The sequence below is a fragment of the Phalangium opilio genome, unplaced genomic scaffold (genome assembly GCF_054372755.1).
Source record: "Phalangium opilio isolate 3A_F unplaced genomic scaffold, DU_Popi_V2 ptg000045l_1, whole genome shotgun sequence".
NCBI classification, from domain to species: Eukaryota; Metazoa; Arthropoda; class Arachnida; order Opiliones; family Phalangiidae; genus Phalangium; species Phalangium opilio.
The window spans coordinates 7310122-7335918 of NW_028324168.1; the positions used below are offsets into that span (position 1 = coordinate 7310122).

Sequence of the window (25797 nt, forward strand, 5' to 3'; positions counted from 1 at the left end):
TATTTTAAGATGGCCGCGAATTTGGGAAATATTTCTTACCCTTTATTTAAGAGTAACGTCCTTGGAAAACTAGTTTTAGCTTCCAAGGTAAAGCGGTTTGAACTGGGCCTTGATGCCTTGATTATCAGTCCCAGTTCTTTAACTAATACTAAATACAATCTTCCGTGAGAGGATTAGAGAGATTTTATCTTCAACTTTCTATAATTCTGGGACAAATAACTAACTCTCAATGATTTCAGTATATGGTATGTCAAGAAGCGTGTATCAGCACCCAATAAGAATTTGTGACAATTATCTTTCCGGGAAATCCCCTCATTTGGCTTCAAAGGAATTAAGAGTGGGGAGGTCATTCTAAAGATAGAGTAACAATATATATATTATACTACCCTCGCTGGCTTTCCCGTGGATCGTCCGTCCGTCCTCGGGTCGTTCTTCACTTGTCCATGTTTATAAACCGAATAGAAAGAAAGACAGGACAGGGTCTCGTATAGCGATGTTAGTATACTTTAATGCCTTTCCATTCATTCGTCTTTATAAGTTGAACCAGCAGCGGGAATTTGGCTTTTCGGGAAAATAGACGGAGAGAGGGCTTGGAGACCCATTATCGCGGGAGCTTCCCTTGGTTGTCGAAAGTCGGTATTTTATTCGGGGCCTTGGAAACGGGTCTCCCGACGTCGTATAGTCGGGCGTTCGAGATAGAGCTGAGTTTCGGTGGGCGGGTGAAAGGACCGGGGTAAGGGGGTATTTCACAATGGAACCCTCGAGCGCCATTGATTCGAGAAGAGGCGCGGGAAACGACTAGCTGTTCCAGCAACCCCCCAACCCCGCCGTCCTCCTCCTTTCTCTTCCGACCCGATAGAGTCGACGGGGAAAAGAGGGAGAGAGGGTGGGTGGATTGGTTGGAGTCTTCTGTCGTTGTGTCCTGCCTCATGGAAAGGCTAACCTGCCACGCTGACGGAATCGGTAGGCAGGAAAAGGGGAAGTTATGTCCATGGTCTTATATATAGGGAAGGAAGGCAAGCTTTAGATCTTTTTTTTTTTTTTTGTTCCTCAAGACTTTTAGAAGTGATCGATCGCAGCGATCCTATTGCCGATTATAATAGACCTTTCGCGTGCTCTCTCTCTCCAAGGATTTCGATCCGCGGACTTTTTGCTCGCTTTCTACGACGTTATGCGTTTAGTACATTTTTTTTACAAGACTAACCGTAACACGTTATGGTCATCTTTCTTTACGGATTATCTTCCCATTTTTACGGTGGACTTCAATCTTTTACTTGTAGATATAAACCGAAAGCGCTTCTTTCGAATTAGACGCTCACGCGCCGTGTGCCGTTGTATGTAGGATGTATGGATATCTACCAAAAATATTCTTTTCTAGTCTTATCCGGCAAATATTTGACTTCCTCTCCGTATTTATCAGTTACGGGAAAGGAAGTTAAATAACCCAAAGCCTGTATTGCGAAACTTGTTTATTCGAATCTCCGGTAAGGCGTTTTGTTTTTGTTTTGAAGATATTCAGTAGGATGCATTTTTTTCTGAGATGACAATAGTAAGTCTCCAATAATCCCGACTTTTCGTTTAAATGTTAAATTTATTCCACTCTAAGCGATTAAAAGGGGGGGGGATTTTTATAAAGGGAATTTCTGATCCGATTCTTTGAAAAGAGTGAACGAGAGAGAAAGAGAGAGAGAGAGCGAGCGACGACGCGCCAATTAAACCACCATAAAACGAACCAAAGGGAAAAAAGAAATTAAAAAGAGGCCGCGCGGCGCGCTTCACCAGATCATACAGATATAAAGAGGGGAATAGCTAATCACCCGAGTATATATGCCTAGTTCTCCGCAAAGAGAGAGAGAGAGAGAGAGAGAGTTTTAAAACGGCAGCGCAATTCTAAAGAGGGGGTTTCAGGACGGGGGGGGGAAGGAATGAGAGAAGGAATTGGGATGATTCCCTCAGTTATTCCATTCCATATACGCAATAGTGTGTGAGGATGACAGGCAAGTGCTAATTATTATACTTTTAGAAGTGGTAATGCAAATGATATTATGGAGAAATGGAAAAATCATTTAACAGTATTCAAGGTCTGAGTAATTTTCAACCAATTAAGCATACAAGATCCATAGTCGTTGAACCGATTTTGCTTTCTTTTTTTGATGAAAAAGTCTGGACTCTACAATAAATGAAAAGTGAACTTATAACCACGTGCACCATCATCACTTGTTCTCCAACCATCCCTAACGATCTCCGCACTACCCTACCCATCCACCAGAGCTTGGTCTAAAACTCGATCGGTAACGTTGCTTGGTATAGTCGGGCGGGCGTCGTTATTAATTATACTTTTCGGTCGCCAGCCACGTCCGCGGCGTCTATATACTCCGAGACCATACATGCTCCATGCTCCATTCCATCTACTACAGTATACCGGTACGGTCTCTTCGTATCGCTAGAGTGCCCTCACCAAATGGGCTAGCTTCTTTTTAGATCTTTTTTCCCTTCTTTCCCTTCCTTCTTCTTCCACGCTTCTTTTTTTTCCATCGGGGAAAAAGCCGGGAGCCCTTCGTCTAACACCCCCTTGCCTCCCTTTTCTCTCCATATACTATTCTTCCGTCCTCCGGCATCTACTACCACCCACCCACCCAACCCCAACGCCAACCGTTCGTTCTTCTCTCCTTGTCAGCGTCTCCAGTCCCCCCCTTCCTTTTTTTCCTTTCGTTTTTTCGTGCCTCGTTTTTACCACCCCCGATGCCTCTTACTCCCACATCGCTCGCTTCCTCTACTTCCTGATCCACCCACGCTCTCCTCTTTCTCTCTCTCCCTCTTTTTTTCGACGGGTTTCGTTATTTCGCCCTCTCTTTCGCGATCGAGAAGCGAGCGATACTATTTTCTACCACGTTTCGGCTACAGCGTTAATTTAATCCACTTGATTTCGTTTTCACTCCTCAACTTTGTTTTTCAAGCGAGGTTTTTGCGCGGATATTGTTTCAAAAATGCATCCATTGCTTCTGTGTAAAAAGTCCCCCAATGAACCAAAGAGAACGAAAACAAGAGCTTGTAGGCCTAGATAATTGAATGTGAAGTTCTTGATCGTAACTAGTCGTTGCGTACGATTTTGAGGTATTTTTGAAATATTTCTGTTTGTAGGTGTGTTTCTCTTCCTACGCGTCAAAAGCTTGACGAATCTTTTTGTGACAGCACCATTCTTTATACCCGTTTGTATGTACATCTGTTTTCCTGTTAGGCGTCGTTGATATTCTGGTTTGAGAATGAAGTAACGCGTATAAATTCATTGGGTTTTCATATTTTTAGCGAAGTTTATGGGAAAATGAAATCCCGTGTTTCATAGAAGTTCCTCAAGTTCTTATTCCATTTTTGCCCAATTGCTTGCACCAGCAATTGGCTACCAAGCCATCCTAAGACTATTGACCTCTACGGTTGATAGGTTGCGACTTTAGTTACTTTGGTATTTCGTCTTTTACTAGGCGGCCTTTCTTTCTTTTTTTTTTTTTTTTACTTTTCTCTCTAAATCGGAAGTCGGACCGCTAAAACTCGATTTTTCCCCTCTCCGTTCTGCCAATTCCTGGTTTGGAAGCAGTGAAAGGTCGCGAGTTGTTCTTTGACTGTACACTGTTTCCCTAGGCGCGAGCAGGGACATTCCAGTCGCGTTGGAGGAGGAGGAGGACCCGATACAGGCCTCTATACATAGGTCTTTCTCCACCATTATATCACGTATAGAACAGCGCGAGCGACGCACCACGCGGGAGGTTTGCGCGCGGTCGGTTCCGTGGATCAATCCAAAGGACGACCGAAACAGACGCGCTCGCTTTACGACCCAAAGGGGGCAAAGAGAAGAGGATTTTAGTATATAGGGGAAAAGGGGGAACGGAGAGAGACTGCGTCGAAAAAGAAACGAAAATCGCCGCCGCGGTAGGAAGTCGAGCCTGAAGGAGAATGAAAGGAAACTGGTCGGAGAAAATCGAGGGGATAGTCACTATTCCAGTGCACTAATCCAGCGACTATATATACTATTTTACCTATCAATGATAAATTTCAAACCATTCCTTAATCGGAATATATATGTGGAACATGATAGTGAGTAACCCCTTGGTAAAGAGAAGATTGTATGTCCAGGGAGGACGGCACAGTTTCCAACCTCCCATCTCGTCTCCCAAAACTTCTTTTCATCCTCCACCTCCTCACTCCTCACGTTCTTTTTCTTTCACCAAAAAGCCGCGTGTGCTTGAATTGTGTTAAAAACAAGATGGGTTGTGTTGTTGAACAGGTTTCACGTCATACATAACGAAGGTTGCTTGTCCCAATTTTCTTGTATTAACAGTGGTACCAAACGAAGTTGGTGATGTCACCAGGAAGGCTTGCTTTAATATGACTCATCCCTTGGTGGATCTGTTCTGTTATGGATTAAAATTAAGGGTGGGTAGTTAGATCGAGCAAACAGCTAGGGTTGACCTTTGACAGGACGTATTTATCCCTTAATGTTTTTATTGCCTATCACCACTGGTTCTACTTATTCAACTACGTCTTAAATTAATGTAAGACTTTCGAATTGAATTTAAACGAAGCTAAAAGAAACGGCGCGACGAAGGAGTTATAAAAGGAAAGGCCAACGGGATAAGAGAGCTGCCGCCGCTTGAACGCGCCACTCTTCGCATACAGATAAGGAAGAGTTCGAGAAATCTCAAAGAAAAAAAAAAGAATTTAACATTCTAGACCCCTATACTATACTATAAAAGAGGTTGCATGGCATGGCATGGGAGTGGGAGAAAAGCGTTTCCTCACTGACGGACCCCTATTATATACTTAAGGGGTTATAGGATATGGGGCGCCTATGTCTGCAGGGTTTTTTTAGTCATACTATTGTTTTATGCACCCCAGAGCCACCAAGGTTGTCTTTTCTCTGATATTTTTTGTCTAATCTTTTACCCTTGTTGATAAAGAAGTTCCACCGATAAATACGATATTATTCGATTTCAATGCGTTAATGAATAGAATGGGGAAGGATTCATTAATTTAAATACGGATGAATGTAGTTTTTTGTAGAATTTTAATATTTTTAAGGATGTTGAATTCCTGGTTTGATTTTATCTTATACTAAATGTTGCTCAATATTATTAGAAAGAATTGCGTAAATTCATGAAATACGGTTCGAGCTGGTCTATTATATTATTAACCGGGCGATCGCCTACTTTTTTATCTTTTCCTATAATATTTCAAGGAAGTCTTGATTAGCTTATATCCGGATTGGCGGAGAAACGTCGAAAAGACTCGGTTGGGAAAAAAATAAGAACTTTAAAAGGGGGAAACTCGGCCAAATAGGGGCCTATATTGCATGGCAATATATTTTGGGAGAAATAAATTTACGTCGCAAAAAGGGGCTCCACAATTTTTCCACGGTTTTTTTTTCGGTATAAGATATCGAGGTTTGAAGCAAAAACAAAATTTGTGCGCTGTAACGGAGCAAAAAGATGAAGAAATTCTATAGCGGCAAGGTTTAATACCTGAGACACGTTTCAGGTATTACAGTTCACTAATTGTTGAGAAATATTTAATTATCATCTTTGTGTTAAAAGTAATGAAACACCAAAGTAAGAAAATCCGGACTATTATTCCAAGGACTTAAATTGATTCTTTTTTAATATATTTCTTTTATAGTTGAATATTTCTACTAGAGATACGGGAAAGGAAAAAAATCCTTCCGTTTCCATTTTCGCTTTTCCGCCCAATTTGCTTTTTATTTTGTGTGTATGTGTTTCCTTTCGTAAACTTTTTTGCAAGAATGAACGGAGAAAATACTATATGGGTTAAAGGCTTAAAATGGATAAAATCAATCATTTCGTATATGGCCAACTATTTTTTGCGAGGTGTTTTTCTTGTTTTTTCCGTGACTTAACGCCCTTGCCCTATTCGCGGTGTTATTCGTTTTTTCTCTCTCCCTTTGTTGTTTTTAAAATGAAATCCGGATATACAGGTATAGTTTGTAATATTATGCCTAAATTGTCTTATCGCATGATAATAACGTTTTAAATTCATTTTCAATATATGCGTGCGACTTTGGCAAACCTCTCTCTATAAAGCGATGTAGTTTAAAAACGTGGCAAACGTGGTTCCGTCCGTAGGGATGTTTGCGATTTTTTTATCCACTTTTCAACTCAATCAAATTGGGTTCAAATAGAAAATGAAATTACGGTTTTTCCCTCGGAATTAATATTAACAATGTTGAACAGTTCTGAAAGGCCGAAAATTCTATAATTTTAAGCTTCCCTTTTATTAACTTCTGTAGTACTAGATGAATTTTTAGAAATTATCCAAAGCCTTAACCCTTTAACGGGAGAAAAATATCCATATCTCTTTTTTTAACCCTTTAGCGAGAGAAAAATATCCGTATAATTACGTTTCTAAATCTCTTCTTATTATTTTAACTATTTCCCAACCTTATAGACATCTAATCAAAAATTCCCTAATTTTATGTTATGTTTCCTTTTTATTAACTTCTGTAGTACTAGATGGATTTTTAGAAATTATCCAAAGCCTTAACCCTTTAACGGGAGAAAAATATCCATATCTCTAAATCTCTTCTTATTATCTTACCTATTTCCCATCCTTATAAACATCTAATCGACGAGTATATTATGTATTACCTTTATTATATTTTAAAAACAAAAACAAATCAAAAACAATTTTCTTATTAGGTGTTGGGGAAGTAGCGTACGGCGCAGAAATAAATTTTAGGGACGCCCCCTTTAACGCGGCTACTCCATAATGGGGCTTCGCAACCCCTGTCTCCCTATCCCCCCCCCATGGTCTTTTCGTAAAACCGGGAAAAGTCTCGGGATTGAGTGAGCTAGGAGCGTTGGAGGTAGGGGAATCGAAAGCCCTTTCGGAGCGGAGGACTTTCAGCTTCGTCCTCAGGGTGGGAAAAGAGAGAGAGGGAGAAGGGCATTTCAAGCCCCCTAAGCGCTAGTGGGGAAGAGAAAGAGCGCCAGAGAGAGAGGGAGGGAGAGAGAAGGCCGAGAGGCGAAAACGTCTCTTCTCTTCCTCGCTTTGGCGGCGACGTTGGCGTTACGAAAACCCCTCGATGATGGAAAGGGCGATCGCGGGAGAAAATAGGGCGGGATAAATTAAAGAGAGAAAAAAAAGAGAGAAAGAGAGAAAAAAAAGAGAGAAAGAGAGAAAAAAAAGAGAGAAAGAGAGAAAAAAGACGGAAGGTTGAGGAGGTTGGGAGGAAGAAGAGGGTTTTTTGAGAAAGAGTGAGGGGGAAAAGACGGAAAACTTTGCAGAAGAACGGAGGCTGCGAGAATCTTCTCAAAAAGTGTATGTAGTATATAGAGATGATCAGTGAAGCGAATTTTTTTTTAACTTGTTTCTAGAAAGTGTTATGTCCAAATTAGTTACGAAACCGATGTGTGGCCCAGTTAAAAGCGCGCTAGCGTTTGGGAAGGTAACAAACCTAACTCACTTTTCATGGGGCATCGCAAAAATTTCAAAGTACGTACACTTGTATCACAAATGTTGTATTATACCTACAGTTTCGTCTTTTTTCACTTTACTATTAGTAATTTTTTCGTCTTGAAGTTGAAGACTCTTCCAACGCAATATTTTTCTCCTACGGTGTCCCCTCCTCCCCCCCCTTCACTCCGTCTTCATACACGATTTCCTTAAAAAAAAAAAAATACTAACATAGACACACGAGAAGAAAAAGATTTTGAATATTTCGCTTGATAGATGGGGTGGAAACGTAAGTGAAGTTTTCTCACTTTTGCGTTTTTCATGGGGGAAAAAAAGAAAAAAAGAAGAAATCGGGAGAGAAGAAGCAAAAAAAAAAATTCCGTCGAGACGGAAAATATTTCGTTGAGCGCCCGCTACAAAAAAAAGAAAAATTCCTTCCCGGATGAATGCTAGGAAATTCTGAACTGATATAAAAAATACGATTCTCCAACCCAAGAGATATAAAAAAAAAATTCCAGAAAAAAAGAAATCAAGGTTTTTGAGCTGCGTATTGAACACCTATAATTTGAAGTTAAAATTTCCGGAATGAATAATGTTTTGGCCTAATATTTTTATCAAATTACGCGTATGCAAATGAGAAATATGAGCCATTTGCTTTAAAAGATTGAGTATAATGTTATTGGTATAGCTCATTTCTCATTTATAACTGCAAAGGTAGATCATACTGATTTTACTTCAATTTACGAAGTTCTTTTTTGGCGATATATGAAATTCTCTCGAGAATTATTTTGACCCAAGAAGTGAAGAAATCTGAACTAGAAGTATAATCACTGTAGCTCGTCCCATTTATAGTGTACTCTACTAGGTACTGATTATTTATTTACCTATAGTACGATCTTTACCATTACCAAGAACTTTGGTTTTTATCTTTGATAATGATGTATTTTCTCTATGGTACGATTGTAAAAGATACACACAGTCACACACACGTCACCATGGTATTGTTTAACCGTTGCACGACGACGACGACGCGGTACCAATTTATATGACGGTGTTTTGAGTAGGCCTGGGGGGACTAGACTCTATAATTCATATTCGTTGAAGCGCGTAATAACATCTTCAGGTTTTTTTTATCTCAAAACCAAAAATATATATATTGAAAAAAATAAGTCAGTAAGAATATCTTGACGTTAAAATTAACTTGTATTCCCTTGAGCTTGCAATCGGTTACAACCGATTTGACTAGGCCTAGCACGGCGTACTGTCCTGTAGTTTCGCGGATAACTTGACTTCACTTCATCGTGCGCAGTGACTCAAAAAATAATGCATATTTAAAGGGATTGTGAAGGTGAAATATTGTTTTGAAATTTCGACTTCTTTTGTTAGGGGATTTCCTTAAGGCATAGTTTTATACTTCAAGTTAGGGCAAGAATAGGAGGAGCTGAGTCTCATTACATAATTTACGCTGCCATATTGATGGGTTTAAAGCAGGAATGAGCCTGTGATCACCCCAATATGGCTACCAGAACAGCGGTAAGACTTGGGAGGGTGTGACATACTACTATCCCATCTGAAAGCTCTCTACTAGCCAGAAGTAATTTTTATATGGTATACGTTAAGGGTCAAAGACCACGTGGTCCTTGCACACATCGGGGGGGGGGCTGAAATTATATGGTAAGTAAGCATTAAACGATCGGACCTCTTTAAAAAATTTCAAATGATATCAACATGTATGGTGAAAACTCAGTCCTTCCGGTTGGCTCTCCTTTTAATGTGTGTGGTCGTTTTCCTTTTTAGCGATTCGGGATCATGAGAGGGATGAGGAGAGTTTTTGAGGCGTTATAAAAAGGGAGGAAAATCGGGAGGTGTAGGGGGCAAACTTTTGAGGCGAGAGGAGGGAAGAGGTTTGGGGGGTATTTTAAAAGGCCTACCTCACACACTCACTCCTCCTGGAGTCGTCGGCCGCCGCGTGCCTGCTAGAGAGTCCGTGCCGGGAAACAATCAACTCGCATGCAACCTGGTCATAAAGGCGTCGGATAGCGCCCCGAAAGAGAAGCGGAGATGAGAGAGAGAGAGAGAGAGAGAGAGAGAGAGAGAGAGAGAGAGAGAGAGAGAGAGAGAGAGAACCAAAAGAGGCAAGGCGGGAGAGGGAGTGGGGGAGAGGGGGACCCGAGAGGGAAGGGAAATGGGTCGTTTTCGCAATCGCTCGACGTTTTCCCCTCATATATTTTCCACCAGAGTCGACCCGGATTGTTAAAACCTTTTTAAAGGCTTCGCGCGCCAGTGCCAGAGCCGCGCCGAATGGCTAGCCACTTTTAGATACAGGGTGTCTCATTCTTTCAAAGATGTGCTTGACTCGAACCGAACCTTGGAATGATGGAGGGAATCCGAGTTGTTGATTAAAGTCTTGTAGTTTTTATACCTGACAAAGTTAAAAGATACGCGCAACATAGTTAGGTACTTTGCTTCTGGTACAATAGATCTTTTTGTGCTTGACCAACTTGTTTTCCAAAGACGTTTCAAACAAAGGACTTCAGTTGACTGGATACCCCCCTATCTTACGTCTTTGCCCCCACATACCCAATCAATAGGGAACTAACAACTGGCTAGGGCGAAGAGATAGTCTGACGTCACGCAGCCCCTCTCTGGTTGGCATTTTTGCGCATACTGTTTCCAACCCCTAAGGGGGATGAAACTCCAGTGAGAGATAGAAGGGTGTGACGTTTCAGGCTCCCTATGTTCCGTTTTAACCCTAACTCAAGGAGACGATACTATAGGCCTACCCTTTTGAAAATTGCCTATCATTGTTACATGTACGGCAGTAGGGAAAAATACCCCATTTTAGTAGACTTGGAAATTTTAACACTGGATATTTATGTTGAATTTAGAGTTTATACACCCTGTTTATTAGCTATCTGCTTGGCTAGCTAGCTGGCTGGCCGCCGACCGTAATCGTAGCTTCGTTCCGAATCGTAATTTTTTTTTTCTGGACCTCCACGCTTTGAAACTTTGAGCTCACGGGTGCCACTAGAGAAGAACGAGTTATCAGTTCCCGGTGGCGACGGGGGAATATATATATACACTATCCAAGTCGTAGGCGTTTTCCCAGTCTCGTTTTTATACCCCATGGTAATAAAAAAAGGGGGCGTCCATACATTAGTTATTTCAAACGCAACGCGGTACAAGAAAATTAAGACACATCTTGACCAAAAACATTAATTCATTTCGATTTAATCAAATTGGATGTTAGTAAGTGGGTACTAGGCATAAGATCTTCCGCCGTACACGTTGACGTTTATAGAAGAAGTGTTGCCATTCATTTGCGACTGACTGAATGCGATTCAACCGCTATTAGTTCCAAACCTGCAATAAATGCTCTAATAACGAATTACTGGCAACAATGAAGCGCATGCGCAGTTAAATTTAGGAAACGGGGGAGTAAATTTCTCTAGCCCCTTTAGACACGCACAGTAGTTCTATTTCTCATCAATTGAGCTTCTTCATTATCCCTTTAAAATTAAATTTAGAATGCTACGAACGAAGCTATCAAGGGATTTTTTATTTTATTTTTTCAAAAAGGACCTACCACACAAGAGAAAAAAAGTAGATGGAAACTAAAAAGCTTTTTTGCTAACTTGAATAGCCGCGAGGTAGGTTGTTACGTGGTCATCGGAGCGTGATTTTGAACACCCCCCCCCCGTCCCCTGAAGCTCCGCGTTCTCGCGCGCAAATCCCGAGATATCCTCTGACGCAAAACGGTGTGGTGAGACTCTACTATAGGCTTTGCTGGGAGCATGCGAACGATTCGTCAGACGATAAACTAGTAGCTAAGTTGTAGAAGCTATTCGCTAACGAAGACCCCTTATAAGTCATTCAGAAACGACGCCGCCACAGAGAGAGAAGAGAATAAATAGAAAGAGAGAGAGCTAGAGGAAGTTCAAAGGGGTTTTAGAAAATCCCACCCAACCCCTTTGGGCTTGCATCTTTCTTCCTATATGTTCCCAATGCTTCAACCAACTTTAAACGCAGTGATTTCCCATAGTATATTGGACTGGAATCGTCTTGAATTGTGCTTCTAATATGTCTCGCATAAATCCACCGGAAGTTAGGCTTATCTCGGGATTCGTGGAGGGTAGTAACGGGAAGAAATGCGTCTGTCGTCTGCTACAGTACATATTTTTGGCCTTTATAGCAGACGACAGACCAATTTCTTCCCCTCCACGAATCCCGAGATAAGCCTAATTTCCGGTGGCGATAGGAAATAAGGTGGATTGGGAAATCGATTTTGATTCGACAGACTTCAATCAGAAACATCCTGTATAGCTAAGACTTGACCTAAAACTACTTCATTCCATTTTAGTCCGTATAGGAAGATGAAGAGTCCTTGGTTTTTGTTCAATTTAAAATGAAAAGCGCGGAACGATTATGATTTGAAATGTTGGATGGAGAGACTGTTAGAAGAATGGGTTGGTTGGGGGGAGGGTAGAGTAGGGGGAAGTAACTTATAAAACTTTTCGTTCCCGCTGACATTTCGTGATGATATCTCAGTTATGGTGAGCCGTCGTTTGACGTTAATTGGTTGATGGCCCGAAACCCTGGGATCTTATTACAGAATGGAATGAGTGAAATTTTATAGGCATGGAACTGTATTTGAACGATTAGAGAACTTGTCTAGCTGGTTGACGAATTCGTCAAAGTATTTTTTAATTTAAAACGTTATTTTCAAACTGACTTTCAAGGAAAATTAAACATACTAGCGTCTTATCGAGCTTTAATAATATTGCTTAGTTTTAAGAATAGGATTGTCTAATTGCTAATGAGGGGAAAAATTGAGGGGACTAGCTCGTTAAGTTCATATTTTTGTCGGTGTTAATATTTACCGGGGAGTGAAATATTCATTTGAATAAAACTTCCATCATCGCTCGCGGATAATATGTTTCTCTTTATTTTGGCGCCGTTTCTTGCATTTATAATTAGTCTGGGTGTATATGTCTTTGACCGTCAAATTGGAATCTGATGACTTACGGGTTAAGTAGGCTATACGTTTCATTCTATGACGCGAAAAACGTAAGGGATATTTCAAATGTATACGTATTTCTTTAGAAAAAAATTCTAGTAGTTTCATATTCATTGAAGGGTGTAATTTATACACGTTTTTATTCAAACATCATAATTTGAAGTTCGGTCCGTAATTATTTATAGAATAACTATGGATTGAGTTTAACTAAGCCTAACTAATATGGATTGAAATTAGCTGAACTATGGTTTAGGTTTTTATTATAACCAATGACTTCAATCGCTCCAGATTCCCATAATTTTAAATTTAAATGAATACATGAAATATACATTCTTTTCTTAGTTACTAGCTTGAAATACCCCTTAATTCCATTAGGAAAACCGGTTTTTTAATGTAAAACACCAAAAACTGGCTTCATTCTAAGATTGTAGCCTAATTTGTTTAAAAAAATGTACTTCAAAACAAGAGGCAATGATTTTGAATGGAAACTGAAAACAAATCAAATCCACTCGTGGTAACTTGGACATTTTCGGACATAACAGTCTGTTTTTATCGCTCTTTGGGTTGCGTTATTGGCGCGAGGTATTTGGGGATAGGTAAAAATAACAGAACGGACGGACTGACTTGGTTCGGGAGTTTAGTCGAGGAGAGGCGTTTCCATCACGGCCCTATTATTTATGGCTGAAATTACGGCGTAAGCGCCACGGTGTGTTCACCTCAAAAACCATTAAGGGGGCTTCTCTCTCTCCGTCTCCTCTGCATGGTCCTGCCGTATTTCGGCTATGAGATACGAGAAGAAAATGGCCATATCGGAGTAGAGAGCACGCGAGACCTTATCGTGGCGTCGGATACGTCATTAAATCTGGCTAATAGAGCTCTTTAAAAAATCCGAAAGTGACTTTCAAGGCGACACGGGCCAACCTTTTGGATATAATTTTGGGGTTTCTTACTCCATTATGGGGTGCGGAATATAGACAAACTTGGGCACCTAACGGTCGCTAGGAAGGTCAAGGAAATGTCAGTGAGTTACCATTGAATGGCAAACAAATCGAAGATCGACAGGGTATGTGTAAAATAATTTTCAGACTTGGCGGATTCATACCATTTACATTAAAAGGTCAGCCTAGAAAAGCGCAGACTATATTGTCCTCCAAGTAGCTTTATTGGCCTCCTTGTGTTAATGGTATGAATTCTAGTAGTTTTGAAAACTATGTATTAGTTAGAAGTGTTTGTATAGATAGTTTTTACACATGGATGATTCATATCATTTACACCAGGAGGCCAAGCTACCTGGAGGACAAAAGCAGACGGGTTTTTGTCCTCCAGGTATAGCCCAGCCTCCTGTTGTAAATGGTATGAATTCTCCATGTTTGAAAACTATCTATTGTGTAGGAAATAAAGGTAGAGTTGAAAAATTTAAATAAGTCGGGATAATTAAGGAACTAAAATTTTGTAAAATTTATTACAAGTGTTAGACTCCTCTAATATTCTTCCCCCATTCTAGATTTCTTCCCCTCCCTACTTCGGGTTCTTTCCCCGATTAGATAGTCACCTCTTTTCCTTCTTCTTTTTCGCCTCTTTTTTTTCTTTCTTCTTTTTGGCTTTCTTTTTCTTCTTCTCTTTCTTATTAATTGGCCGTTTGCCACTAAAGTCTCTGCGCGTGCGTCAGCCAGTTTTCCAGAAACGAAACGAGAAGCCCGAGGTTGGGAATAGAGGGGGGGGGGAAGGGAATTCCAAGGGTTTATAATCTAACGGCAAAAAAGAAGTTAGGGAACGGAAGCTGAATTTCGCGAAATCATCAAAACTAATTCCGATTTTTGTATATCTTTTTAAATAAATTTAATTACTTAATTAATTTAATATGAAACCTATTCAGTTGAAATCCCTTTTCCCTAAATATTTCGGTGCTAGTTCAACAGCCGGTACGTTTCTTTAGACGCTGATAAAAATCACATTACGCTAAATCACTTCCAATAAATAAACTTTGGGGAATTCAATCGTCAATTCAAACCCACAATCAATCAATCAATCTATAAATTTCTTCTTAAGCAAGTTTTTTACTTACACTTTGAAATATAAATATCGTATATTAAAATTAGTTTAAACAACATTAATAGCCTAAATACTACTAGAAGAAGAACGCTTTGAAACGGTACATACTATTTCTTCTTTATATTATAAACATCCAAATTCCCGCCGATTCTCACTTTAGGAGGGAAAAGGAGAAATCACCCACCTTATCTATCGTTAAGATGCAGGGGCGTTCTTCTTTCATTTCGCGGCGGCCGAGACTTTTCTTCTTTTTTCTTTAAGACGACCAGGAAGGGGGGGCTAAAAAAGGGGGAAGGGAAATAAGAACTAAAGAATGATGAAAAAGAAAGAAAAGAAAAAATGCGAAAGAGAAGAAGAAGAAGAAGAAGGAGGGAGAAGAAGAAAAAACGGTTGGCGCGCGACGAGGCGCGACGTGACAAGGCACAGCTGGGCGGGAAAATAGAGCTATATCGTTAGAGCGCGAGCTCGCTCCCGGCTCAAAAAGCCTCGCTCCCCCTGTGACAGAGGCGTTTGAAGAGATGGTTATAGTGTATGGAACACTTTTTCAAAAGCCGGGGGGGGGGGGTGTTCGACGACGACTATGTTGTTTACGTATAGAGAGGCTTCAGTTGGAGGAGGAGCTGAGTCTCGTGACATAATTTACGCTGCCATATTGGTGGCTTTAAAGCAGGAATGAAGCCAATATAGCTACCAGAACAGCGGTAAGACTTGGGAGGGTGTGACGTGCTACTACCCATCTGAAAGCTCTCTATATGCCTGGCTTCAAACTAAAGGACTTGTAACGTTGAAGCGTTGTCTAACGTCATTGGGTCGATATAACCCACCTTCTTTTGAAAAGGATAAATGTTAATAACTAATTTCTTAAGGGAACTATTTAAAGATAATCTTGAAAAAGAAGCGCCTAAATTAACCATTTCCTCAACTAATACTGTACCACTTCTCTGACCGGAGGCGCTCTCTGTGCCGCGCGTATACCCCTGGCTGTACTCGCTCCGACGACAAATTAACCTCCCAGTAGGCACGGAAGTTGGGTATATACGTTTTTCCCTCATTTTTACGTCATTGTTCGGCACTCCGGCTCGAATACGCTCGAAGCCTAAATTCCCTTTATCGGGAAAAAAAGTTAGGAAATCCTCGGTTGCTTGTTAACTTGACGTAAAAACAAATTTTTGGGGAAGGCTCTCTCTCTCTCTTCTCATAGTCCAGATCGCGGGGAAAAAAAGGATCTAGAACCTCGCTGTCTGAAAAGGGAAGGGAAATAAGGGTTATTGAACGTGTACGCCTACGTGTGGTTTCTGAAAGCTGCAGGAAAAGTAATAACTCGAAAGTGTTAAGTCTAGCCTCGGCCTCGGTTGGTCCATGGTTTCCATGGTGTGTTGAATGAAGTATACGTAGATGTTACGCCATCATTACCAGAACCAATCCAGGTTTAAATATTGGTGTATGGGAATTTTAACTTTTAATTCATGAAGGTATTTAATTCTCATTTATATAAAGGGTTGAAGTACACGATCAGACGTCGGGTTGGGGCTTTTAATTAAAAGAAACTTTTAGGTACTAAATCCGTGAACAGTTGAATTTATCGGCATATTCAATTCTTCCTTATCTCTAGTAAGATGTGTTATTAGAAACACTTTCTGAATAAATATTCTTCCAGATATTCAATCAATTCCTTAAAAAAAAAAACGATAGACTAAAAATGCCTCTCTAGAATTTCTTCTATTTTTTTTCGCCCTTCTTATATCGACAGCTTTCGGTATTAACGAGCTGGGTCTAGCTAGAGTCTCCTAGAATGTTTTTTATTCTAGCTCTTTCTGGACGGCGGCCGTCTTAAAAATGGTAGAGAAGAAAAAAATGACCATTTCTAGTTTGGGATCGCTAAGAAGGAAACGTGAACGACTAGGCTATATACTAAGGGCGGAGAATTCTTTCCGTATTATCAGACTGAACTGAAGACGTTTTAGGTTTAGGGGTGATGGAGGGAGGCCAACATCATTCTAGAGAGAGAGAGGGAAAGAGAGAGGAAATTTAAGGGATGAAGAGAGAGAGGAGAAAGTTAATGGTTTCTAAGCGCATATTCCCCCGTCTGGGTTGTGGTTTTATTTAGAGGGGCGTTTGAAGATATGCGGGATTCTATTCTATCCAAGTGATATCAATAGACTGATTGATTTTAAATACAATCTATGCTCGCTGTAAAAGCGGATGAGTTTGAACGAGGAATTTTATGTATTTCTTACCAGAGAGCTTTTTATTCGGCGTTTGCTCTCAAATCTTAACTTTAAACGAACTTTAAACTTCGAGCCAAGGGTGATTTGGTCTTTCATGATTACGCAATACTATCCTGTCCTCTAAAAAGAAATTCTTTATTTTCTTTATTTGAAACTGAAGATTCGAACGTAACGGAAATTCTCCTAATATTTCTTTTTTTATATAAACATTGGCACTGGTGGTTAATAAATACTTAATTTCCGTTTATACCGGCCGCGTAAGCTTCATTTCATAGTTTTCGGTGTAGGGCGGTTTTCAATTACGGAAAACGGAATATACCGAAACTCTGCGGGGGCGAAGGCGAACCTACTACGGTCTACGCGAATTATTCTTGGGAAAGGAAAGGAAACTCGGTCAACTTTTTATTTCGAAAGAGAAGAAAGGCATTAATAAAGAGAGAGAGACGCTAAAGAAGAAGAAAAACAAGGCGAGAAATAGTCGGAAATTCTACCTCTCGTCGGAAATAAAAAAGATTCTCTCTCTCTAAGAGAAAAAATAAAAAATAAAGGAAAAGCCAAAATAGTAAACAACGCCGAATTTCCGCGAGTTTCGGCTTGAGGAGCGATGGAGAGACGCTATTTAAACATATCCCGAATTGATTCAATTTAGCCTAGAATTTTTAATGAACTTTGTTCTTTGCTGTTTTTTTTTCTCTCGGTATTTTCTGCATCTTTAAATCTTCATCACGTGTATAGTCTGCTACCACGAACTTTTTCGTGACGCCACACCCTCGTATCTCTTAACACCCGGTTTTGGCCACCATATTGTATGTCGTCAGCTCAGGCCATATAATTTAGAGTTTTAGACTATACCAATATTAACGTCAAGTCCCCGTTGCTCCAGCCGAGGGGGGTAGACGCTCTGGATCTCTGTGTACACCTGAGTTGAAAAGAGTTCAGCTTTGACAGTGCATTGAGTTCAAAGCCTTCGGAACTCGCAGTTCAGCTTTGACAGTACATTGAGTTCAAGACATATTGTACACCTGAGTTCTCAAGTGTCTACCCCCTCGGCTCCAGCATAGGATACGTTGAGTTAGCAATTTACAATATTCACATGATGCTAGAATAAATTCATCTATAGATATATATATAAAAAGTTTTTCTACTCTCTCTCTTTCTCTCTGCCCTCTTTGGGTGGAGAAGTTAGGGCCACGCCATGCACGCTACCACCACCACTGCATGCACTGGCGCTGTTCCACATGACTGAGACCTACCGGCGTGTACGGACTCCTCCGTAGCCGTTCCGTATCGGAGGGAAGAAGAGAGATGAGGTCTGGCTGGTGATGAGGAGGAGAAGGGAGCTATAGGCTGCCCGCTCAGTCCCCGCTCCATCCTTTACAAATTCTCCGGCGCGCGCGAGATCTAGTTCCCGTTTTCTATTCCTATCCCGCCAAAGTCCCCCTCCCTCTTTCCCTCCCCTTCCCAGCGCTCCCTTCTCTATTTCTCTCTCGCTCTCCTCTTCCTTGAGCTGGCTGCCCGTATAATCTCTTTGGAGCGCGAAAACCCCGCGATAGTGCCAGGCGTCCGTCTCCCCATCTTCCTCCTCCATTCCTTCTCTTATATCCAAGCATTTTCCGAGGAAAACCAACCAGAGATACTTATTTCACTGCGAAAACGTCTCAAGTGTAATTTTAGACGTTTCCTCCATCCAATCTTAACTCGAAAACAGTGTCCCTTAGGGCAAACAAAATGGAGATAGAAGTATAGAACATTTTCGACTCAAAATCAATTTCCCAAAGAACATCAACCCATCAGACTTATCAGAAACACCCTGTATATTCCAAGGCTTCTGAAAATCCTGAGAAACATGTATGAAATTATGAAATTCGAACCTATTCGTGCATGATATTGGAAATTGATGTATTCAATTCTTGGGACATTTGTGGACTTACTACGTTGTTGCTCCTAGCCTCGTTTATATTCCGTGCAGCGTATATAGGGTGGTGGATCTTTTTCGTTGGCTATGGGAACGCGGTGAGGTGGGGGTGGGGGAGCAAAAGGGAGGGGGGGGGGTTAACGAAATACCCCGACTTGAAATAGCCGCCGAGCGTCGTTGGAAAGGAAAGGAGACGACCTATATACCCCACCCGAGTGTTTACGGGATCGCCGGCGATCTCTTTCCTGTCCCAGAATGCCTTACTCCTCTTTCATACTGGGGCTCGCTCCTACGCGTGCTAGCGCACACGCTATTCGCCTTAATATCGACGACCCGCGGGCCCCGATCACACCAACACAACTCCGCAATCCCTAAAACGCAACCGAGAAAGACGAACGACAAGAAGGAAAATTCCTGACGTTGATGTTATACGGAGAAGTATGGTTTAGTCTAGCGATCCTTGCATATCCTATCCCATCTCTCTCTATCTGCCCATCTCCTTTCCTTCAGGAGCATAGAGAGAAAGCAGCATCTATATAGACCTTTCATTTTTCATCATCGTCTTAGGGAAACCATAATACATTTTTCCATCTCATTTACATTTCACCATCAATAAGAACGTGTCCTTCCTCCAACTAGTTAAAAATACTGTCGCGCTTTCAGTGACATCAATCAAATCTGAGGTACGAAGAGTTCCTCTGGTTAATTCTGCTGGGTCTCTGACGCAACAGAATTAAGAGACAGTGGTAATGAATGAAATTGGTTGAAATTATGCCATATCTATATTTTCCTGACGTTTCTTTCTAAATTCTATAGTTTTCACACATGGAGGATTCATACCATTTACACCAGGAGGCCGGGCTATCTGGCGGACAAAAACCCGTCTGCTTTAATCCTCCAGATAGCCCGGCTTCCTGGTGTAAATGGTATGAATCCTCCATGTGTGAAAACTATCTATAGTAAATTATATTATCTAATAAACCTCCTTTAAAATCGCGTACAATAAATTAATGTATACTGTACAAATTTTAAAATTTTATCTCGTCTGTTAACAAATCAAACGACATGCTCAATTATTTCTATTTTTTTTCTGGGAAAATGAATTTAAAATTGCATTGGATACACGTGAAAAAAAGATTGAGGCCTATATAGGCCTAGGAGCGATGATATAAAAAAACGATTATAAAGAGCAGCAACGTGCATGGCACCTTGCATTGCAATCGTACTCCCCGTTTCGAGTTTCATCTTTCCGCTATATAAATTCCGCGAACGGAAAAATCGCGCGCGACTATATCATACCGATCATCATTTTCTTTGGCGGCAACGCGCGCTCTTAGTTAGACCTTCCTACTGCAATTAAGCTCCCTTCCACGTACTCCTTAATCTTGGAGAAAAGAAATAAAGGAATATTATATATGGTTTTTTTATATATATAAATGCATCTGATTTTAAGGTCTTTCCAAACCGGTTTTGTCTTTCGCTATACCGAGTGCATGCAGTGACGTATTTTGAAAAATTTAGTCCCCCCCCCCTACCCTCTAGTACTTAGCACGTCCTTTAATTATATATTTTTTTCAGTTAAAATTTTGTAATGTTTCCAGTGGTTTTATGGGTACCTTAATAGAGTAATCATATATTGAAATTTAATTTTAATTTTTTTATTAAATTGTTTTAACTTTTGTTAATTTTCTCAATGGTCAAACCCGACAAACCGGGTCGTTCCCAAGCAGTGTTCGAATTGCGAGAATCATTTTATCTCAATCGAAACTCCGTATACTTAATGGGTCCAAGTCTAAAATTTGGGTCCGTTCTCCCTCTGTCGGCTTTTAATTACCTTTTAGAAGGAAACTGGGCGAGATAGGGCGATTTTGGGGAAATATATCTGGCGAATTAATCTATAATGGGATATTTCCCTCTCTCCTCTCTCTGCTCTCTCCACATGCCCTTTTAAGCTTGATCCGCGTCTCTCTCTCCTTTTCATAATGAGGGAGAGAACTTGGATGGGCGCTTTTGGCGGGCTCTCAGTCAAAAACGGTTTTGGTGGATCGTGAAGGAAGAGAGAGGGAGGGAGAGAGAGAGAGAGAGCGAGCGAGAGAGAGAAGAGAAGAGAGAGGTACATTTCGTTGTTGAGTTACGATCGCCCGCGGCCGATTCGCGTCTGCAAGAAAGGCGAAATTGGCCAAGGAATATTATAGGGGACGCCACTGTACGAGCCCACGACGACGTCGATATCGCCAAGGCTTAAAGGCAAATAGACGTAAGTAGTGAGAAAAGGGGGGTTCTAACTCAGGAACCACCATGTTAAACCTATGGGGTTTTCCAGAGTACCACCATGTTATTTCCCATAGGGAACCCATATGGAACCCATAGGGAACCCATATGGAACCCATGCTATGTATTTTCTATGACGTCCTCGTTTTTTTTTTTATGACGTAAAGATCGGGGGGGGGGGGGTGTTAGTGGTAAAATGGACACGTTTGATTTCCTGACCTATAAAAACCAAAATGTGGGTTATTTAAGTATTGAAGGAGGGAGGGGATGTGATTTAAAAAGAATTTTTTTTTACGACGTAAAGATCAGGGGGTGGTGTGAATATCTTGTGTCTGGGCAGTTCGATTTCCTGACCTATAAAAACTAAAATGCTGATTATTTTTTAAAGTATTAGAGGAAGAGGGGATGTGATTTAAAAAGAAAAAACCCCTCTGCAAATACAAGACATAAGAAAATTTATCTCACGATTATGTATAAATACCATCCTACTCGAGAAAAGACCCGCACTTTAAGTTTCAGTTATCATCATGAATTTCATCTGTCCGGATTGTAATCGGGAGTTTAGTTATAAGAAAACATTAAATAGACATATACGCGAAGTTCATCAAAGAAACAAATTAACTTGTAAAGTTTGCGGCGCGACATTTTCCCGCTGTTACAGATTAGAAAAACATTTAACCATTCATAAACGACTAAAACAACTGAGAAAGAATTACCCCGATCGAGGGAAGGATGATGCGGACCCATCTAGCAAAACTAATCAACCGAGTACTTCACGTGGTAATTTGAATCAACCTAGTACTTCACGTGGTAATTTGAATCAACCTAGTACTTCACGTACTAACACATCGAGTGAAAGGAATTTAAATCAATCAGGAGTTAATGACTTAGAGTCGAATGAAGTTCCGATTTTACGTAACGCTCTAGTAACAACACGGATAGAGGCGAATGAAAATGAAGTTGATATTTTAACGTTTACTAGTAGACATAGAGAAGCAATATATGCGTATTTGAAGAAACATTTGACTGAAAGACGAGGTATTAAATGGTACCTTGTGGTTAATGTCCAGTTTAGTCGACAATTAGTTAATTCAACGCAGGAAGTCTTAGAGTTTCCCTTCTTTCGCGGTTATACAAATACAACTTTAAGCGAGGATGAGATTTATGAACAAATAGAGAGAAGTGTTCAGAAAATTAGGAACTCTTTGGAACAATTCCAGAAAGGTGGTAGCAACTGGGTTTTGAACAAAATTCTGTTTTTACAAGTAAATATCGTATCATATCATCCGCTAAGACCAGCGTCATATTTCAAGCTACCCCCGTTTTTGAAATCAAAAAAAGCGTTGATAAATATTCGAAATAAGGATGAGAGATGTTTCGAATACTCTATTCTAGCTAAATTACATCCTGTTGAATTCAACAGTGAAAGAGTTAGTAACTACACGAGATACTTGAATGAAATAGACATGGGAAATATTAAAAGTCCATTCAAAGTGTCACCGAGTGAGCTAATTTCCTTCGAAAAGCGTAACAATTTAAGTATCAATATTTTCGGATTCGAAAAGTTTGTCTACCCTTTGTTCATCAGTGAATACGAATGTGAAGAACGGCGTCAAATAGACCTGTTGCTAATTTCTAAAGGAAGAAAGAAACACTTCTGTCTGATTAAAAGTTTATCGAGACTTCTTTCTAATTTAACTAAAAAGAAAGCCACGACATTTTATTGTCGGAGATGTCTACACAGATTTTCGAAACAAACATTAAGGGATAAACACATCGACGGCTGTAAAAAACACACGCCGACATTAATAGAAATGCCGGAAGAACAAGAATTTACTTTTAAGAATTATGAAATGAGGGAAAAAATACCGAGATACGTTGTTGCCGATTTCGAATCTATTCTATCTCCGATTGCAGGCCCCGAACAAGATAACAAAGTTTCGCACACGCATAAAATTAATCAACATATCACTTGTGGTTTTGCATACATCGTTATGAATAGCGATGGTACAACATCAAAACCGTTTGTTTACAGGTACATTTTTTAATTTCCAATTACTTTTAACCGGTTCTAATTGAAGCCCCCTTTAAACAGAGGATTGGACGCTGTTAGTGTTTTTCTCAAACGAATGCTAATAGAGGCTGACATTAATAGTTACATGCTCTCTATAAATATTCCACTAATTATGACGGATAAACAGGAGAAAGAGTTTCAATTTTCAAGTCACTGTAGGGTTTGTAAGAAGAATTTCGCCGATGATGATGATGATGACCGACCAGTACGTGATCATTGTCATTTAACTGGTCAGTTTCGTGGAGCGGCGCATTCATCATGTAATTTGAAAATCAAACCCCCTAAATATCTACCATGTATTTTTCATAATCTCTCCAAGTAATAGTTTGAATATGAAATTCTAAAATAGGATTAAAAACATAACACTATTTTTTCAGCTATGATTTACATTTAATTCTTCAAAAGGCTGGATCTTTCAAAAATGAAAAACTGTCCTGCATCCCCTCAAACACGGAACGTTACATTTCGTTTACGTTTAGTAATATCCGATTTATTGACTCATTTAGGTAAGATATTTCATTATTTTACTCCTGTAAAAGTGATTATAGTAATTGTTTTTAGATTTCTAAACACTTCATTATCCAATCTCGTGATGAATTTGGGTAAAGAAGGGGCGGAAAAATTTAAGGTTCTTAATAACCTATTTGAAGAGGACAAAGCGAAATTGCTATTAAAAAAATTACCGTATCCATACGAATACGTAACTTCCTTGAAGGTTTTCGATGAGACAGCGCTTCCGGATAAAGAAGCGTTTTTCAGTACTCTATCGGATAAAAGTATTGATGAAGAGGATTATGAACACGTGAAATTAATTTGGAATACATTCCAATTGAAAAATATGGGTAATAGCTTTTTATTTCTAACAAAAAAATCTAAAGGCTGAAGTTTTTAAAGGATTCATTTAAATATCTAGGTGACCTCCATGATCTATATGTGCTTACCGACTGTGTTCAATTATGTGATGTTTTTAACGAGTTTAGAGACAAATGTTTTCAATTTTACAACCTCGATGTTCTACATTCGTTCACACGTAAGGTGTTGTTAATGTAGTTCTTAAATACTAGAAAGTAATATTTTCAACAGTACCAGGTTACGCCTGGCAAGCGATGCTTTTCAAAACTGGGGTGAAACTAGAGTTATTATTAGACATCGATCAGTATCTCTTCCTAGAATCGGAAATCCGTGGAGGAGTTTCTATGATAACACACCGATACGCCGCTGCCAATAATCCGCTTATTCCTCAAACATATGTTAATGATAAACCAACGAGTTACATTCTCTATCTGGATTGTAATAACCTGTGAGTTACTTGTTGATTTTTAAAAATAATTACACGGGGTTAATGTTAGTCTATCATTTCAGATATGGGACAAGTTTAAGCGATTATTTACCAATTGACGGTTTTAAGTGGGTCCCCGAATCGGAATTAAATAGTTTAATGACAAAAATCCCCAAAATACCCGATGATAATAATCTAGGATACATCATCGAATGCGACCTTCTTTACCCCCCGGAAATTCATGCTTTTACATCAGATTTCCCTTTGGCTCCCGAAAGATTGAGCGTTCAGGTTTCCCAACTTTCACCATATTGTCAAGATGTGTTAGCAGAATTTAACATACCTCCTAAAGAATCAAACCCAAAATTAATTCCCAACCAAATGTCTAAAACGAAGTATGTTCTCCATTATAGAAATCTAAAACTTTACTTACAACAAGGTATGGTCTTAACAAAAATACATAGAGCGTTAGAATTCAGACAAGAGCGTTGGCTTAGACCGTTTATTGAATTCAATACAGAACAGCGGAAGCTAGCGCCCGACGAATTTACACAATCATTGTTCAAGCTAATTGTCAATTCGTTATTTGGTAAATCAATGGAAAATTTAAGGAAAAGAATAGTATTTCATTTAGCGCACACAAAAAAAACATTGTTAAAGAAAGTTAGTCAACCCTCGTTTAAAAGTGTGACGGTATTTAACAAAGATTTAGTGGGCGTTTCCATGCGTCCCAAAAAAATTACTTTAAATAGACCAATTTACATAGGGTTTTCTGTTCTTGAATTATCAAAACATCTCATGTTCGATTTTTACTTCAATTTCTTAAAGCAAGTATATAATGATCGTGTGAAATTGTTATTCACCGACACTGATTCATTCTGTATTGAAGTTCAAACGGAAAACGTGTATAAAGATTTAGAAAGACACGGTGATAAATTTGACTTTAGCAATTATCCTAAGAACCATTTTCTCTACAATGAGGTCAATAAAAAGGCGTTGGGGAAGTTCAAAGATGAAACTTCGGGGAAGCCCATTCACGAATACGTAGGGCTCCGTAGTAAAATTTATAGTCTTTTGTTGAGTGAAACGGAAGAAAAAAAAACGTTGAAAGGGATTTGTAAAACTGTTGTGAAAAACAAAATAAGACACGAGGACTATAAAAATTGTCTTTTCAAAAGGAAACGTACGTCGGAGACCATGTATCGATTCCAGTCTGAGAATCATGAACTTTATACCTTGAAAGTTCAGAAAGCCGCGTTATCGTGTTATGATGATAAACGGTATATTTTGGAAGATGGTGTTACTTCATTACCTTACGGGAATAAGGATATAGCGGAAAAATAACCCTATTTTGTAATGTGTGATAATAAAAAAATATTACTAAGATGTTTATTGTTCCTAGTTGCGTTATTTTCCTATAAATATCAAGTGTATGAATAAACCATACTCATTCAGAATTTGGATCCATGATGTTACGTAAGAGAATTATAATAGTCCCGT

At 39.7% G+C, this 25797-nt stretch overlaps 2 protein-coding genes across 2 annotated transcripts in view; both read left to right on the forward strand.

The window, feature by feature from the left end:
- Positions 1-13350: 13350 nt before the first annotated feature.
- Positions 13351-25797, forward strand: part of LOC149677211 (uncharacterized) — a 32787-nt gene continuing 20340 nt past the window's right edge. Inside the window, exon 1 of the mRNA XM_089838238.1 lies at positions 13351-13541. Coding sequence (XP_089694364.1) covers positions 13515-13541 — 27 coding nt within the window. The 5' untranslated portion in view covers positions 13351-13514. The remainder of the gene's footprint in view (positions 13542-25797) is intronic.
- LOC149677212 (uncharacterized) lies at positions 21112-25793 on the forward strand. The gene is made up of 7 exons (XM_089838217.1): positions 21112-22979; positions 23040-23336; positions 23396-23524; positions 23580-23860; positions 23932-24048; positions 24102-24318; positions 24381-25793. The coding sequence occupies exons 1-7, from the start codon at positions 21472-21474 to the stop codon at positions 25639-25641; spliced, it is 3810 nt and encodes a 1269-aa protein (XP_089694343.1). The 5' UTR covers positions 21112-21471; the 3' UTR covers positions 25642-25793.

What these genes read in the sequence shown, in the direction of transcription:
- LOC149677212 (XM_089838217.1), top strand. Translation starts at nt 21,472, where the DNA reads ATGAATTTCATCTGTCCGGATTGTAATCGGGAGTTTAGTTATAAGAAA. An exon ending in ATTTTTCATAATCTCTCCAA is followed by an intron (nt 23,337 to 23,395) that starts GTAATAGTTTGA and finishes CTATTTTTTCAG; the next exon opens with CTATGATTTACATTTAATTC. An exon ending in ATTCCAATTGAAAAATATGG is followed by an intron (nt 23,861 to 23,931) that starts GTAATAGCTTTT and finishes TTAAATATCTAG; the next exon opens with GTGACCTCCATGATCTATAT.